The 16360-nt window shown below is 39.6% G+C and overlaps 1 protein-coding gene across 2 annotated transcripts in view; it reads right to left on the reverse strand.

Annotated features, from left to right (window-relative positions):
• SLC1A1 (solute carrier family 1 member 1) overlaps positions 1-10910 on the reverse strand; it is a 51090-nt gene extending 40180 nt beyond the window's left edge. For both annotated transcript variants that reach the window (XM_054284223.1, XM_054284214.1), the window contains exon 1: positions 10779-10910. In XM_054284223.1, the coding sequence (XP_054140198.1) occupies positions 10779-10869 (91 nt within the window). In that variant the 5' untranslated portion in view covers positions 10870-10910. The remainder of the gene's footprint in view (positions 1-10778) is intronic.
• Between the last annotated feature and the right edge of the window lie 5450 nt (positions 10911-16360).

Below are 16360 nucleotides of genomic sequence, written 5' to 3' on the forward strand. Positions count from 1 at the left end.
GCCAAAGGGAATGCACATTTCCCCTCTGTAGGATGAGCCATTTTTCATTGTGCCACCCAGAAAAAGGGCAGCAGAAAGTGCTGCAAGGGGTTACCTAGCACCTGCAACTGGCTCCACTGTACATAGCACTAGATCCATTACATTTGCCAAGCCTGAGGCTTTACAGGACCTAGGAGATGATGGCTGTGTGTAGAGAGGTGGAAGAACCAGTCTTGCCTGTGTATTTATGGTCAGTGAGTCCACCACTGAAATTAGGTAAAATGTGTCTTGGGAGACCATTATGTTGAGATTTCTGTCTATCTGCAAAACAATTTCTGTGACATCTGGGTATGTGGTGAACAGTAATTTATTGCAATCTGATCTTCATCTGGAGTGTTTCTTTGCATATTGCTATTCTTTCTGAAATTTTATCTAAGGAAAAAGTAAATTCTTTGTATGGGAACGATTATAGGGCTACTACATTTTTCTTCAAGTACCTTGCTGAAGTTCATGACACAGATTCGGAAATGAGTAAAAAACCTACACACATTCTGTTCAAAACATTGGCATAATCTCCATGCTCAGTTATACTAGCACACATGGGGTGTGTCATAGATTGTCCGACGGCTATTGTAAACTTGTAAAAATATGCTGGCCATTCAGAAGCTCCCAAGCAACCCAACATGGAGACCATTTACAATTTTTCAGGAAGTCATAGCTAAACCCTGAACCCTTTTTTGTGAGGTCAACAAAATACAGATTTTGAATTTCAAAACTCAGAAACCCTGAGTATCTGAATCTGTTCAGGATATGCAGTATGACATTGCAGTACTTATTTGCTTTACATCATTACTATTGTGGGTTAGTTGCTCTCCAGAACCTGATTACATCCCTGATAAGAATATGGTAAGATAGCATGCCCCTTTACTTTCTTTACCTTCACAGGTAGAACAACTCACAATTTTGAAACAGATAACCTAAATCCACATATAGACATGCTTGCTTCTGTTTCTCACTGAAAGAGAATGTGAAACAGAAAAAAAAAAATTTATCCAACAGGTGGGACTCCCTCATGTTATTTGCTTTCATGGATGAGAACACTGGTTTGGGATGCACAGTTTCTATTGACAGGGAGTTCTCCATCAGGGCGCATGACACTGAAGAAACAACATATCACCTTCACCTCCCACTGACTTTATGATGTGAATGATCCTTAGGAATGAACCATAAAGGTAATGAGAAAAGGAATCCAGCCTGTATTTTTGTAAAACTAATAATCTGTTTTGTAAAATTATCTGTTCTGTAGCACATGTATTGCTCTGAAAAAAATGCTGTGGTATTTATTTTTCCTGTTTTCTTAAAATTTCATAATATGGAAACTCCTCACTGAAGCAGTTAGTGATCCTGCTGATGCTGTTAGACAGTGTGGAAATTATAGGAATTTTGCTTTGACACAGCACTGAAAAAAAGAAAAAAAGTCACATTGTTCAAACCTGGTAATACTTAATTGAATTGTAGCAATATCTATTGTGCTATTAACTAAGTGATTAGGCTCTTCATAATTTCACATTATATGCTGCACAGATGTGACAGACTAAAACAATTACTTCTATCATTTTGGTGAGTCTTAACTGGATTAACCTCACAGCAGATGGTTCATGGAACTGAAAAGGCTAGCAAACAAAGTTCACTGACTTGATTTCAAACACAATACAAAATATTCAATATAAACATGTCAAACTGCAGCACAGGCAGGAAGGAGTTTTGCAGTGTGGTACATTCTCAGTCATTTAGTAATATTTTATAAAACAATTTTGTCTGCTCTCTCCATAGAGTTTCTCTTATCACTGGCTGTCTCTTAGTGCAAAGAAATATAGTGCCAACTACAGAACACTAAAAGAGAGAGTGTGGAAGAATATATTACAAAGGCTTATAAACATATTATTTCAGCTCTTTTGCATTGTTTTTAATACTTTCTAATGTTACACATTTTACTGTTTTACACTCTATCTTCCAATAAACATACTGCTGTGGATTGAAAAAAGATGACTCTTGGAAAAACTGCAGGCAACCACTAAGGTACAAGGGGTATAATTACATGGTAACTAATCTTAACTCTATGGTTGCTTGTGTTAGCCAGACTACCAGCTTGCTTACAAAGACGTGAAGAAAAGTTCTCTCAGAAATCTTCCAGAAGAGAGTTTCCATATCAGCTCTTGATTTACTGAAGAATATTTAGTAGCAATGTATAAGAGAATGCTTGTCCTCTGCCATGGTGAGACCCCCTGATGCTCTCAGATTATCCTGTTGAGGGTGCAGTGGTTGTAAACTCCTTCACACAAGTAGCACATTGTCATCTGACTGCAGTGTGAGAAAAGTTCAGGAAGACAGTGACTCCCTGTGACGGACCTTCAGGAATGAAGGCAAGGTGGAATGCTGGCCAGAGGGGTAAAAATCAGCTACTCCAGTGTGGGTGTACTCCCTTTACTCACAGTAGGTTTGAAGGCCACTGCAAACAGCAAACCCACATAACTCCTGCCACTTTCTGTGCTGCAGGAGCCTGGAACAGGGCTGATAACATAGGGCAGCCTGTAGCAGTCACCACTAACACAGAGCAGCCCCTCTGCTATGCAGCCCTGCACAAGGCACACCTCCTCCTTCGTCAAACCAAGAGCAGTTAGCTCACTCATCCAGGAAAAGGGAAATAGTGGCTATTTTCCTGTGACTGTGTGACCACAGTTCTGCTGAATCTGAACCAGTACTCCCTCCAAACATGCAGAGGGCTAACCAGCTTGATTATTTAACAACGTCTCCTACTGGACTCTGGGTTTCCTCTCCTTTATCCAAACAGTGTAGATGAATTCCACCTGCACATACTTTCCAAATATTTTCCATGTGCAGTTGAAACTTCCTTCAGAGAAAGCCAAGAAAACAATATACGGGTGAAGGAAGAAAAAAACCTTTAACTGTGCTTCATCTAGCTAGAACTCTAGTAAAGAATCTACCACTAAAAAATAAACTAAGTGATACCAGAGATAAGATTTTTTTCTTTCATAGTTTCAAAAACTTGTTAATTTATTATATTTATGAAGTAGTGTGCTTACAACCTTAACATAACAAACTTATTTATTTTATAAGCAAAACAATCTGGGGAAAATGACAATTCTGTCCCAGCAGCTATGCATCCTACATTTCTTCATGGATTTGGATGTGTCCTGGTGAAAGCACCTGTTCTGTTGGGAAATACTGTGTGAAACTCATTAAGGTTTCAGGAAAAGCAAAATCAGTGTCAAACACACATGAAGGAGGACTATAGGGTAATTAAAAACAAATGAAGAGCCTACCTTTTGAGGTGAGATGAAGGAGCTTATTTTGTCCACCATGGATGAGTGAGGTAGGAATATAGAAAATGGTTGAATACTAGTGATGGAGTAATATTTTAATTATTGGATGCATAAATAGTGAAACAGTACATTTACAGTGGAAGTCATAAGGCTTTCAACCATCAGATTGAAGAATACAGCTTCCTAGGAGGATGTACAGCATCAAATGGCCTATATAACATTAAGATGGAGCATGGCATTTAACAGAATTTTATCTACAATGGTGCAACCCAAAGCAGCAGAGGCTAGATATGATAACCCAGAGGGTATCCTTCTATCTCTCTATTCCTGTGCTTTACAGTAAAATTGAAAGGTAACCTGACAACAGTAACTTGTCTTTCTTCTTTTGCAGACCTTCCTTATGACCCCTTTCATATATCACTTCTAAAACCATTACCCTTCTCCTTCATCTCATCCATCTATGATGTGTGAGCCTTCTTTAATTATGCCGTCATCCAGACATGTATAGGTCTTACTGCTTCCACAATGTCTCCAAACACACTACAATTTATAAAGCAGTGTTTTTGTTTAAACCTCTTTTCTCAATCTTTTCAGAAATTCATGTCTCTCAGTTGTAGCATCCAATGTTTTGCTTATATGGCCTGACACACTACAGTACCATGGGCACCATTACAATGCCACACACAAAGCACCAATAATTTCTCCTCCTTCCTTGTAAAACCCCACTGACTTTCTGTTCTCTTTCCACAATGTTTTGCTTGCTATCCCAAAGCTGCATAAGCACCTTTGTACATGGATAGTCCAAGAGATACTAGCTCAGTAGAGCACATCAGGAGAAATGCATCTTTACTTAAGACCCCTAAAACACACAAGAAACTATATGGTTGGAAGTGGTATAAGAAAGCTGAAAGGCCAGTAACTGGAAATATCTGCCAGATTCTAAACCTTGTTATTACTTCACTCATGAGAGAAAAGGACAGTAAACAGGACATTCTGTTCTAGCTCTCCCCTTGCTGGAAGAGCAATGGAATGATTGTGACAGAGATAAGCAGATGGAAAGGCAGTTTAGTGGACACTAAAGATAGACAGATAGTAAAATGCAGTAACATTGTTATTCTGAAACTAATGAAGACTTCAAAGCCTTGAGAAATCAGATATATGACCCAAAAAAATAGCTCAGATTAAGCAAGGCCAGGTTGTTCACCATTCCAAAATCATGAAAGGACCACGAAATTTGAAACGCTAACTCCAATAGAGCCCTGATCTTCAGATGTGATACACATGTGTTCTCACTGGACAAGACAATGTTGTGGGACTATAAGAACAAATGTCTTGCACAAATCCTATGGGGCATTTATAGGAAAAAAAAAAAAAGATTTCCGAACAGTGCAACTGTTGTTTGCAAGTAGTCTCAACCTGAACATTATCTTTTTTAATGGGGTATATAAGATAAAGTGTCTTTATGCTTTGTTTCTAAAATGTAAATATAAAACAAAAGAAATTCTTGCAATTACATTGTAATTTTTTCAATTACATCTTCCCTTAAATAATATTGGGAAATTGGACACAGTAAATATTTTGCTGATACTAATATTGGTGTTCTTGCTTCAAATGTAAAAATAATATCAGTAGACTTCGGTAGTTTGGGGACTTTTCAGAGTGTAAATTGACATTAAGCTCACCCTTTCCGAAGATTTTAAAATTCAGCTCTAGTGATAGTTTCACTTTACTCACATAAAGTGAAACCCAGATGTTACGGATATGAACGAGGCCAAACTTTCTCCAGAGAAAGAGGTTCTCGTTTATTAAAATAGCTACAAGGAATGGAGTGCCCAGGATAAGCCCAGGCACCCACACAGCGAGCCAAAAACGAAAACAGTGCGCTCACCCCAAGTGCACTGGGTTCTCCCAAACAACAAGTACCCCAAAAAAACCAAAGAACCCCGACCCAAACGAACTCCCCACATTTATAGTCCCCCTCGAGTCCAGGATTGGTGCATTTTGGATCCTCATGATGATTGGTCCATTTCCAGGCTTCTCATTGGTCTTTACAGCCGTTCATTCTGGACCAATCGTTTCTGCAGGGCTTCGAATGATTGGTCAGATGTTTCATCCAATCTCTCTTCGACCTTGCCTTGCCCCATCAGACCCCTGTTTCACCAAACCCTGTACCCTTCTAGCACATTCCAATAAACCCCTCCCCTTTAACATAATACAAATAATAGAACATAATAATTACAATATAATTGAACTATATCCTATTTTAAATTAACTTAACGTTTACCTATAACACAGAGACTGGGTTAAAACAAACAATAAAATTGGAAAATTTACATGCCAGAAGAAGAAATAAAAGATGGGTTTTCTTCGCTTCAAAACAGCTCAAAAGAGGCATCATGCTTAACTTCAATTACCTTTGAATTCTTTCATTGTCTGACTTCCTGACTTAGAGAATTTTTGATCCTCAGTGGCATGTTAAACTGTCAGATGAAATTATTTGTCACTACACATTTTACTTTCCATTGTTAAAATTAAATTCAGACATTTTCTCAGAATTGCTGTGTTTCATACATTTCTGAAGAGATCCCATCCTATATCAAACTGTTGGCAAGTGTTACAGAGAAACACAGATACAAGAATCATCACTGTCTAGAGCGGCACAGAAAGTCACAAGTATCATCTTTGCTGTTCTGAGGCACAGCAAGAAGAAAACAGTTTTCTTTTAAATTTCCATGCTACCACAGTTGATTCAAGATATCTGGTTTTCATATTTTATAAATTCCAAATTAATAAAATGCTGTGCTTTAGAATTCAAGAAAGAAATTGAATGCTTGGCTTACATCTATACTTGTCAGAAACAAAGCAATAATTCTTTTGTTTAATTATATTCTCCTTATTCCCCAAGAACTTCTTTCTTGCTGGTTTTGCTAGCATATTTCAAGAGACTATAAATCTACTTCATTGTTTGGAACCTTACCACTATATTGTGCAAGCAAGAAATGGTACTGAAGACAGCCTAAACTAACCTGAGGCCACTTTTTGATATGGTGCAAGGAGGGAGAGAGGGAAAATGGTGAAACTTTACTTCATAGCAAGACTAGGATTTTGCTATTTAAATTGCATTTGCTAGAGACAGAAGCAACTTACTGACAGAGAGTTAATATGTTTTTGGGGTTTAGAGGCTGCAGTCAACATCTGCAAAAAAACCTCAGGAATACTGTGAGCTCCCTGGATTCAGGTGGCCTTCTACATAGGGAAAGGCCATCAACGGAGTGATAGGTTACTAATTGTTCTGTTGTTGTCTTCACCCTATGAGACATTCATTCTTGTATGAGTGCACTGATGGGCTTCCAGTAATGCAGAACTACTGCTATTAAAACCAGCTATCAAGTCCCCGTGTCAAGTCTGATTACAGATGGAGCACAGCCCTTCATTTAGCAGGTATGAATGGACCTGATTTGTCTAGAAACAAAGAAATATTCTTAAAGTGAGATATTACTACTTAATATTATTATATAATAACTTCCATTAACATTATAGAGAATAAAGGCATATAAACTGCCAGGGGGTATCATAAAATACAAACTAGAAGATTCAATGGCTAGTGCACTTACCAAATTCTGGAAAATCATTTTAGTCACAACACTGAAAGTTTCTGCAATGCTGGTGCTACAACAGGAACTATGCCTGTTTAAATCTCACTCTCAAAGGCAGGCTGATGCCAGCCCAAATCTTTCAACAATGGAACTGCACAAGCAAAGCATCTGATCCTGCAGAGACTGAATAAATTCACTTCAGAGGTGGAAAAGTCAGTCGTTTAGGCATGCTCCAGCCTCAATACCTGACCCCCGCCCTCTCTTTTACTCCGCCCCTGCCTTGCATCGCCGCTGGCTGCAGCTCGCGTTTTTGCGCGTTCTCCGGCCGCCCGGTGCCGGCGGCGCTGAGCCACCTCGGACAGCTCCCGCCCCGCCCGGCTCCCGGCCCGGCACCAAGGCTCCTTTTTCGTGGTGCCTGAGGCGTACAGCGTAAGGACCGTGTACATTCGTGAAGAGGACAACGATGAAGGAAGGTAATGGCAGAACACAAAAGTGTTTGTCGCCGCCTCTCACTGAGACCGCACTGGCACACCCCTGATGAACAAAGGGCTGAAGAAAGGACACCTGAGATTCACAGTCTTCGGTGCCATTAGCTTCCTCCTTCTTTATCAATCTCAATACTGCATTTCTCACATTTCCACATAAACACCTGAACAACTTCAGTGTCCCACATGTGTGCTGTTGAAATAAGCCCAGTCTCAAGTCACAGACAGGTTTAGAGGTATCTTAAGTTCTGAATATGTTTAGGAAGTGACAGACACTCCATTCAGCAATAAAAAAAAAAAGCATCTGCAAATTTAGGTGAATCGAATCCCTCAGAATAATCTTTCCCAGACACAAAGCTGCTACCAAAAAAAAAAAAAAAAAAAAAAAAAAGGCAGCTAATAGATTTATAGATTTCAAAACTATCACATAATCAGCCTTTTCCTTTCATGACTGGTTTGTCTGTGTTGCAGCAGTGACCTTTTTGAGACAAAGTGATGACAAACAAGAAATACTCTATGAGAAACCTGTGAAGTGTGACTTAAACTCTCCATATGCAATTGCCCTTTGGACGCCTGTTTCAGGGTGAGTAATTTTCAGGGATATTTCCAGTTTATTTTGCCTTGATTGTATAATCTGGAAACAATGTAACTTTCTATAAAATGGGCTACAGAAGCACTCGAAGCAAATTGACTTGTAAACTACTTTTGTTAGTTCAGTTGCTTTGGGCTCAGTAAGGCCAATAGAACAAGAAGATGCAAGATTTTTGCACCTTTTTGCACCTCCTTTTGCAGATATTTGTGTGAGGCTGCTGCTCTCCTGGTTACACATCTCTTCACATCAGCTTAGTGGCCTAAAGCTGACTCTCTTCTAAGGCAAGGAAAATAACCACTTGAGCCTCAAATTTTGTTTTGTTTGAATATGCATTCAGGTGTTTTTACCCAAAAAACATGACATTCCAGATATTTTGTGTACAGATTTTAAATTACACCCTCCACATACACAATTGCTATTAAAGAAATTCTGGTACACTTGAAAAGGGAAAGGACAGGCAAAATATTGAATGCTTAAGATAATAATACTCTTGAAGGAAGCAGTGTTCAGAATTCTGAGGGGTTTCCATTTCTGTCTCTTTTCAGAGCTGCACACAAGTAATCAGAAAAACTTTTCAATTTAGTAAGGGCAGTAGAAAAGATAAGCGTATTTCAAATGGATGCTGAACGTGGCTCTGAGGACGATGAGCAAAAATCATGATTCCATACGATGGTGCAGGAATGTCAGGTACTTTGCAAGACAGCTGGACAGCTTTCACAGCATACTTTCACGGCTTGATGCATTTATTACTTCCATACACTTCTGAAAAGCCTATTTTCTTATTTCAAAATGATGTGCCACTCTTCTGCTCATAAATGCTAAATTGTTCTTCCAAACTAACTAGATTAACAAACCTCAGACCAATTTCCCAGAGTATATTAAAAAAGAATAAATATGTAAATTTAATTATGAAGGGTTTGTGGACTCTAGGTATACTACAAACTTTCCTCATGCTGTAGTAAAGCAATAATATATCATTTAACTCCATCTTTACAAGGATTTCACTGTTCTTCTCGTGTACCTTACTTCACCTATGAGAAATACAGGAAATGCTGCAGATACACAGTTCCTTGAAAAGGTAATTTGGTCCAAGGCTCACAGAATTACGATGAAGACTCTCTTGGACAGTATTATAGAGCTCCCCTGAGATATGGACTGTTAATTACAGTGCAGCAGGCAGAGAAGTTGAAGGACACAGCAGGTGCTGGGAGACTGGGAATTCCTATTGGGTATTAGGGGAATTGGGGTCACTTGTCCCCACAGCTCCTGCATTATCTTAAGTTGTGGCTCTCAGAGAAATTTAATTTCAGAATGTTGCACCTGTAGAATCACATCACAATCTTCAATTCTAACTACAGACACCGAAGATAATAAGAGGGGAATATTTCTTAACCACTTCTGTAAATCAAAAGTAAGTACACCAACTCCTGGAAGAATACCTGACAAGACTATACGAAAAAGCAATTGTACACATGCAAACACAGACACATAAACACACTCCTCCAGTTGTACAGTCAGATTTTCAAAGCAAGGCCCTTCGCACACTTGGTACACAAAACTCACAAAAATATTTTTGAACAAGGTCAGAAAAATCCAGGGATCTTTCAAATACTGAGTGTATTGTGGAAAACATATATATGTAAGCACAGTTCTGATTACAGCTTATAAATAACTAGGAGGAATTCCAAAATAATAATTCTCTTCTGAACAAATTTGCACCAAAATAGGCATGGTTGAGCCAAAATTCAAATTAGCAGAAAAGTCATCTGAAAGAGACCCAGACAGCAAGCTAAGGAAGTATTTATAGCACCACTTCTCTACAGGAGAAAAAAACGTGAACAAGGCTTTCCAAATAACAACCAAGAGAAAATGAAATAAATAGGGCCAAAATGATGCCCTATGGAAAAATCTCTTAATCTAAGTAACACAGTGCATTTTCTTTGCCCTCTTTGCCCACTTATCCTTAATAAGATGGCGTTCAAATAGTTTTTCCTTCAGAAGCTGGTTGACGTACAGGGGATAAATCCTGCTATCTTTACAATGATGGCCGTGAAAACCTCTCTGAAAGCCGGATGGCACTGCCAGACGTTTCCACCCCGAAAACCTCTCCAAAAGATGGGCGGCATTGCCAAACTCTTCCAGCTGCACCGATCGCTTGGGCCACCAGAAGCAGCCACCTCCACCGCTCCCCGGCCCTACAGCTGCTTCCCTCGGCGGGGCTGCCACCTGCAGACCAGCAGTAGGCAGGGGCGCGTCCCCCCAGAGCTGCAGAGGCCCCCGGGGCACAGCCCGCCGTGGGGATCCGCAGCACGGAGGGCTCACAGCCCCCGGCGCCCGCGCGCTTCTCCGCACGGCGGTCTCGCCCAGCCGATCACCGACCTTTGCCACACGGGCCGGAGGGACGCGCGCAGAAGCCGGCCCGGCCAGGAGGGCCCCGGGCCCCCGCTGCCGACCCGGCCGCCCGGGGCTGACAACGCCGCGTCCCCCCGCGCCCAGCCCCGCTCCCGCCCGACCGCCGCGGCACCGTCACACTGCGGGGCTGCTCCCCGCGGCCGCGGCGGAGCCGGGGAAGAGCAGCCCGCCGCCCTCGCCTGCCTTTCGGGTGGGTCGCTAGCACGGCCCCGCGCTGCCCAGCCCTGCCCTGCGGCCGCGCAGCCCCCCTCGCCCCGGCGCGGTCCCCGGTCGGCGCCGCGCCACAGTACGGCCCGGTAAGGCCCGTACCGTGCTGGCAAGGCCGGGCGGGGGGCGGCGTCGCCCCGCTCCCTGCCTACCCCGCGCTCACCCGTCAGCACGGCGGCCACCGTGCTCAGCAGCAGCCAGTTCTCCCTCACGAAGCTCGGGCAGAGCAATCCCTTCTTTATCGCCTTCGCCATGGCGGCGATCGGCGGGGCTGGTGCGGTGCGTGTCGCGCGGAGCCGAGCCGATCCGATCCGATCCGAGCCGAGCCGAGCCGAGCCGAACCGAACCGAACCGAACCGAGCTGCCTGCGTGCGCTCCGCGGGGCTGCGCGCTCACCGCGGAGAGGCGGAGACGTCGCGCTTCACCTGGCAACGGGAGAGGCCGGCCCCCGCCCGCCCCTCCCTCGGCCGGCCCACCTGCCGGCCAGCACACCCAGCTCCTGCTGACAAAATTGGGGACTGCAGGTACACAAATGTCGGATTTCCCCCCCCGGGATTTGACCCTGGTAGGCTTACATACTAAAATATCCAAGAAGCGTTTATTTCTTGTGCATCTCACTGGTAATGGTCTCCTTCTTCCTCCCCATCATAAGGCTGATTAAAGCATATATAATATTTGGACCCAGTTCTCTGTGGGTGTATGGTTTTCAATATGTCTATAAAGACGCTGATTTTGATTGTCAAACCCGTAGCTCAATGGTAAATGCAAAGAACAAACAGCCCCCAACCAAAACCTGCCATTGTCTTGCTGAATGACATGAAGGAGAGAGCAGAATGAAAATTTATTTTATCCTGTTTAATTGCACTTGATATCATTGATTTCTAACCATACGCTACTGAGGTTTACCTATTTCTGTCTATAACACCTGGATAACTAAGACCTGAAGGAGATCAGCAAAAACTGCAATTGAAACCTTGTCACTTCTGCTCTCTCTTCATTCTTTCTTCACATGAATCTAGCTGTGCTGTGTGACAGCCTGGAGAAAGAGTCAGGTATGTACCTTGTTAAATCAGGTAAGAGCACTGAAATCCACCTGGATGAGAAGCAAGAGCTGTCATCAATCTCAAGTGTTAAAACCTGGACCTAGATACATCAATTCATAGAGACACACCTAAAATTGTCCTTATTTTTCAGATGTGTAGAGCAACTGCAGTAATTTGTTTGCATCTGTCATCAGGAGAATTTAATTTAAAAAAATAAGTGGTAGCCCAGTGGTGGAAAGGAAACAGATAAGTAAATATTTAGTTTAATTCAGCCATAAAATGTGTCAGACCTCTTAAAAGGAAGGCTGGCATACTATCACATTACAAGCTACAGTAAAGCAAAACAAAAATAATTAATGCAAAGAAATGATAAGAAGCAACTGTGCCTAGACTTTGGTACGGAAATATCACAAAGTATGAGTGGCACCAAAGAGATACTTGAAGAAAAGGACACACTGGGTTTCGGGATGGGCAAGATCAGGCATACCTCGTGCAGAAGAGCTCTGACTTTGGATCTCATTGCCACAGGGTATAATTTTTTAAAACTATTATTTCCTCTCCTATATACTTGGAGTCTCGGATGTTGCTTTCAGTAAGTCAAATGTCTGATCTGCCCCAGGAGGTGGTGAACTGGTGCCTCTCTAGATAGTAAGAACAAAATGATTTGCAAGACATCTTCAGAATTTAGGCCTTCCTTTAATTTTCTCTCTATTCACCTTCTCACGTACCCCTTCTTACAACTTACTCTGCTTCTCTTTTGAGCTGTTTTGGTGAGCTAGGGGAAATTATTCCAATTCAGTTCCTGAAGACTAGCTAAAATAAGATTGGAATTTACTTATTTCTCTATTAAGGTTTTGTAGTTCTCTTAATACTGAAACATTAAGTATCCTTTTTCACATTAAGGATTTTAGAGTACCTTCTTGGTACATCTAGAATTATCTGCAGCATTCTAAGGACAGAAAAATGCCCTTCTGCAGGTACAAAATAATGTGATTGTGGCTGATATATTTCTTCCTGAAGCTTGAAATATCTTAAAGGAGTTGCACAACCTTAGAAAAAACATAAGACAATTTGCTTTACAACTTGTGAAGGCTAGAGATAGATCTTATTTTTGTGTTCTGCAACAGCAAGACAATATATATATATTGAAAAATATTGAAGACCTCCATATACCTTTTGTTACAGTACAATGTTCTATTATTTTCTGCTAGTGTTTTGTCCCTAAAAATGTTTAAGGAAAAAAGCATGCCAAAGTTCTAGTCTTTTTTTCCTTAATAATTGTCTTTATTTTTTAATTTCATCAAAAGTAATTCCACAGCTTTGACCTCAAACAAACCAAACCCAAACCCACAAAGTTGACAACACAACACCCATTGAAAATTAAAGGGTGTAAAAAATCAAACCTATGAAATAGGAATGTTTTCAACATCCTGATGAGCAAGCGGTTTTAAATTTAATTTTCCTATTATAGAATGATGGACATTGGCTTTGATCCTGGATGTAGAGTCAAGCTGGCAGTTTCTGTAAAGGGAGTTATAAATTAAAAAACCCAACATCACAAAAAAAGCATCCCAATAAAAGGGAAAAGAAATGTAGCCCAAGCCCATGGATCATTCTTGAAATGTTGAAATTATTCTAAAAACTAATTAATCTATATGAAAAGACTAAAAGACGTAACACTTTTAAAGACTACCTGCTTGTACACCTAGTGAGTGCAACTACTGAGCAAACATAAATCTATATTCTATTTAAAACATTTTTAAAAATTTTTGTCTGATTTTGAGACATCATGGAATCATTATGAAAGAAATAGAATGCATTTGTGAAAAAATGTCGATACACTCTACCTGTAAAGATGATAAGAGTATATTCTGCAGCTATATTGATCACTGTTACAAAGTTGTCAGAGTAGATCATGGTCAGGATTGTATGCATGAAAAAATGCTTTAATTTTTTGTGCTTAATTTTTTTAATGTTAATGAACCATACAGAGGAATCAATCTTGAAAATGTGAACACTGTCCTGGGAAACAATGACATACATTCACCATGTTTGGTTTTTTTTTCCTGAAGGCTAAAATAATTCAGATTATTTTGTTGTAGAATTAGGAGTGTACATAAATACATAAATAACCATTCTATTGATAAATTACTACCACATGGTATCCTAATAATTACACAGCCATGTCTCAACAATAACTTCCAATCTGCATAACTCTCTTAACTACATTTTAAGTGAATTACTGAAGACCAGCATAGGAATATTTTCAACATTTTGAGGCATATGAATGTTTCAGTGCTGGGAGATGCTGGGAGAGCAGTCCTACTGGAGCATGTACAGTACAGTACAATGCAGAGCAGAGTATAGCAAGTGGAAGCTTGCCCTTTCATAAATCTTAAAAAAGATCTTCAGTGATTCTATCTAAGAAAGGAAAAAAAATCACTTCAGTTTTACTTATTTAGATGTTCAACTTTTTCTGCATTGGTTAGCTTACTAATATAATTTGTATAAGTTTTGGTGACAGTTGATTTGTTCCATAGAAAACTAATGAAGTGCCTTTTTCTTCTAGTTTATGGTGAGCATACAAAGGAAACTGCATCAACAGGGAATTAAGGAAATTTTGAGTATTGTGTTTTTTAAAATGCTTTGATAAACAACAGTATTTTTAAAATATTTCAAAAAATAATCTACATAAAATACAGGTAGAATAGTTGAGGGTTTTAAATATGCTTTTTAAATTTAATTTTGCTTGTTTAATTTAATTTTGCTTTTTTAATTTAAGGCCAGTCCACAAGATAGGAACTTTGCAATAGTTTTTTAATAACATAAAGCCATGAGTATATACAAAATTTGAAAACACAAACTGATCAGTTCCTTCTAATATCTCTTTGTCTTAATGAGAAAATAATGCAAAAAAAAATCATAGCATTTTTAAGTTCAATGAAGTGCCAAAGCATGTGGAATAAAATGCACAAAGATCTTATGTGTCTTATGTCTGTAAATACTTTAGTTTTACCAAGCACCTAAAATTGCAGAATTTTTCCTTATAGCCTGGAAGACGTGCCTCCTGACATCTGACCTTGAAGTTTAACTTCCATATATGCTGTATAATATAGCGTATGTGATAAGAAAAAAATATATTATAGGAAAAAAATTCCTCCACTGAGCTTTACTTGACAGATGCACTGATTGTCCTCAAGGGCAGAGCTGATGGGGGGCTAATTTTATATCTGGTGCCATGATACTGGTCTAATAGCAGTAGACTTTTCTTTCACAATTGCTGTTTAATCCAGTGTAGTTTTAAACTACCAGAAACTTTATTGGTATATTTTATTAATCCAATCCTCTGTTATAATTTTAAAATCATATATATTTCTATTTCAGTAGCTGTTTCTGAATGCATAGGGGGATCCATCTAACTACATAGAACTTCCAGAATATTACCAGTAGGTGCTTTATCTTCTGTTTGCACTTGTTTTTCTACTCTTGCCAAAGATACCCTAAACCTTATCAAATTAGTCATTCTTCATGTTTTCTTCAACTGAGATTTTTTAGAATTGTTGAATTATGCTTAACAGTAGATAAAAAAGTCTGGATTTGAGCTAAAATTAACAAAGAGAGGACATTGGGAGGGTTTTTTTTGTTGTTTGGACTTTATTTTTTGTTTGCTTGCTTTGGGAGGGTGTCAGTGGTTGTTGGGGTTTTGTTTTGTTTTCCTTAATTAAATGAAATCCTATGCCCGATCAATGAGATTTTTATTGTTGTTGGAGTCAATGGGACCACAACTGTGAGGAAGACAACAGCTGCAGATGAGATTTTTGTTTGCTAGCTTGTAGCCGTCTAATATTGAATATCTTTTTTTGCTACCAAAACCCACTTTTGGTGACTAAATATTCTTTTATCAGCTATTTTTCACTGTTGGTATCAAAACTCATTTGTGTCAAACAAACATAAAAGAATAATGATGAAAAAGTATTAGAATTCCTTGATAATGGTTTACCTGTTAAGCTTTTAAAACCATGGATGTGGAACTCTGCATTCTAGATCACTTCTGGTTTTTTTTAGTAAATTGTGTTCCTGGCCTCAGTAAAAATACTGCGTATATTGTCACTTATTTTAATGAAGTTTAGAAGATGTTGTGTCCATATCTTACTTGGAGGAATTTCTATCAGTGAGAAAGTGTCATTACTTTTTCTTGTTTCAAGTAGTGAAAATATTTCATACTGTGCTTATATGTTCTCCTGGCTGCAGACATTTTATGTTGTAAGAAAGTGGGCAAGCAGAGTGGGAAGGTGGCATCAAATGTGTTTCACAGATTGAGATTTAACTAGTAGTTATGTACTATTAACAGAAGGCTGAAGGAAAGCCAAGCTCTGAAAATCATTACAGGCAGACACATTTTACAAGGTCACAAATTTCTCATTTGCCTAGAAAGAGTGATGGCATATCTGTGAAGTGATCATGAACCAGCAGTGGTGTAAATCCAGGTGCATACTGTGGCAATGATTTTAAAAATTATTCTTCCTTTTCTTAGAGATTCAGCCACTTAAGAGTCTGTGAAAAAATCTAGACCAATATGACTCTAAATAGTTTTCCTTCCTAATTACACAAAATGGGTAAGTATGAACAACAAGGATAAGTGTGAAGCATACATATTTCTCACAACACCCTTCTTTAGCCTCATGTGCAAAGGAACTCTGGT

Source organism: Melozone crissalis, unplaced genomic scaffold (genome assembly GCF_028551555.1).
Source record: "Melozone crissalis strain CALT ecotype California unplaced genomic scaffold, PUWL_Pcris_2 ptg000005l_1, whole genome shotgun sequence".
NCBI classification, from domain to species: domain Eukaryota; kingdom Metazoa; phylum Chordata; class Aves; order Passeriformes; family Passerellidae; genus Melozone; species Melozone crissalis.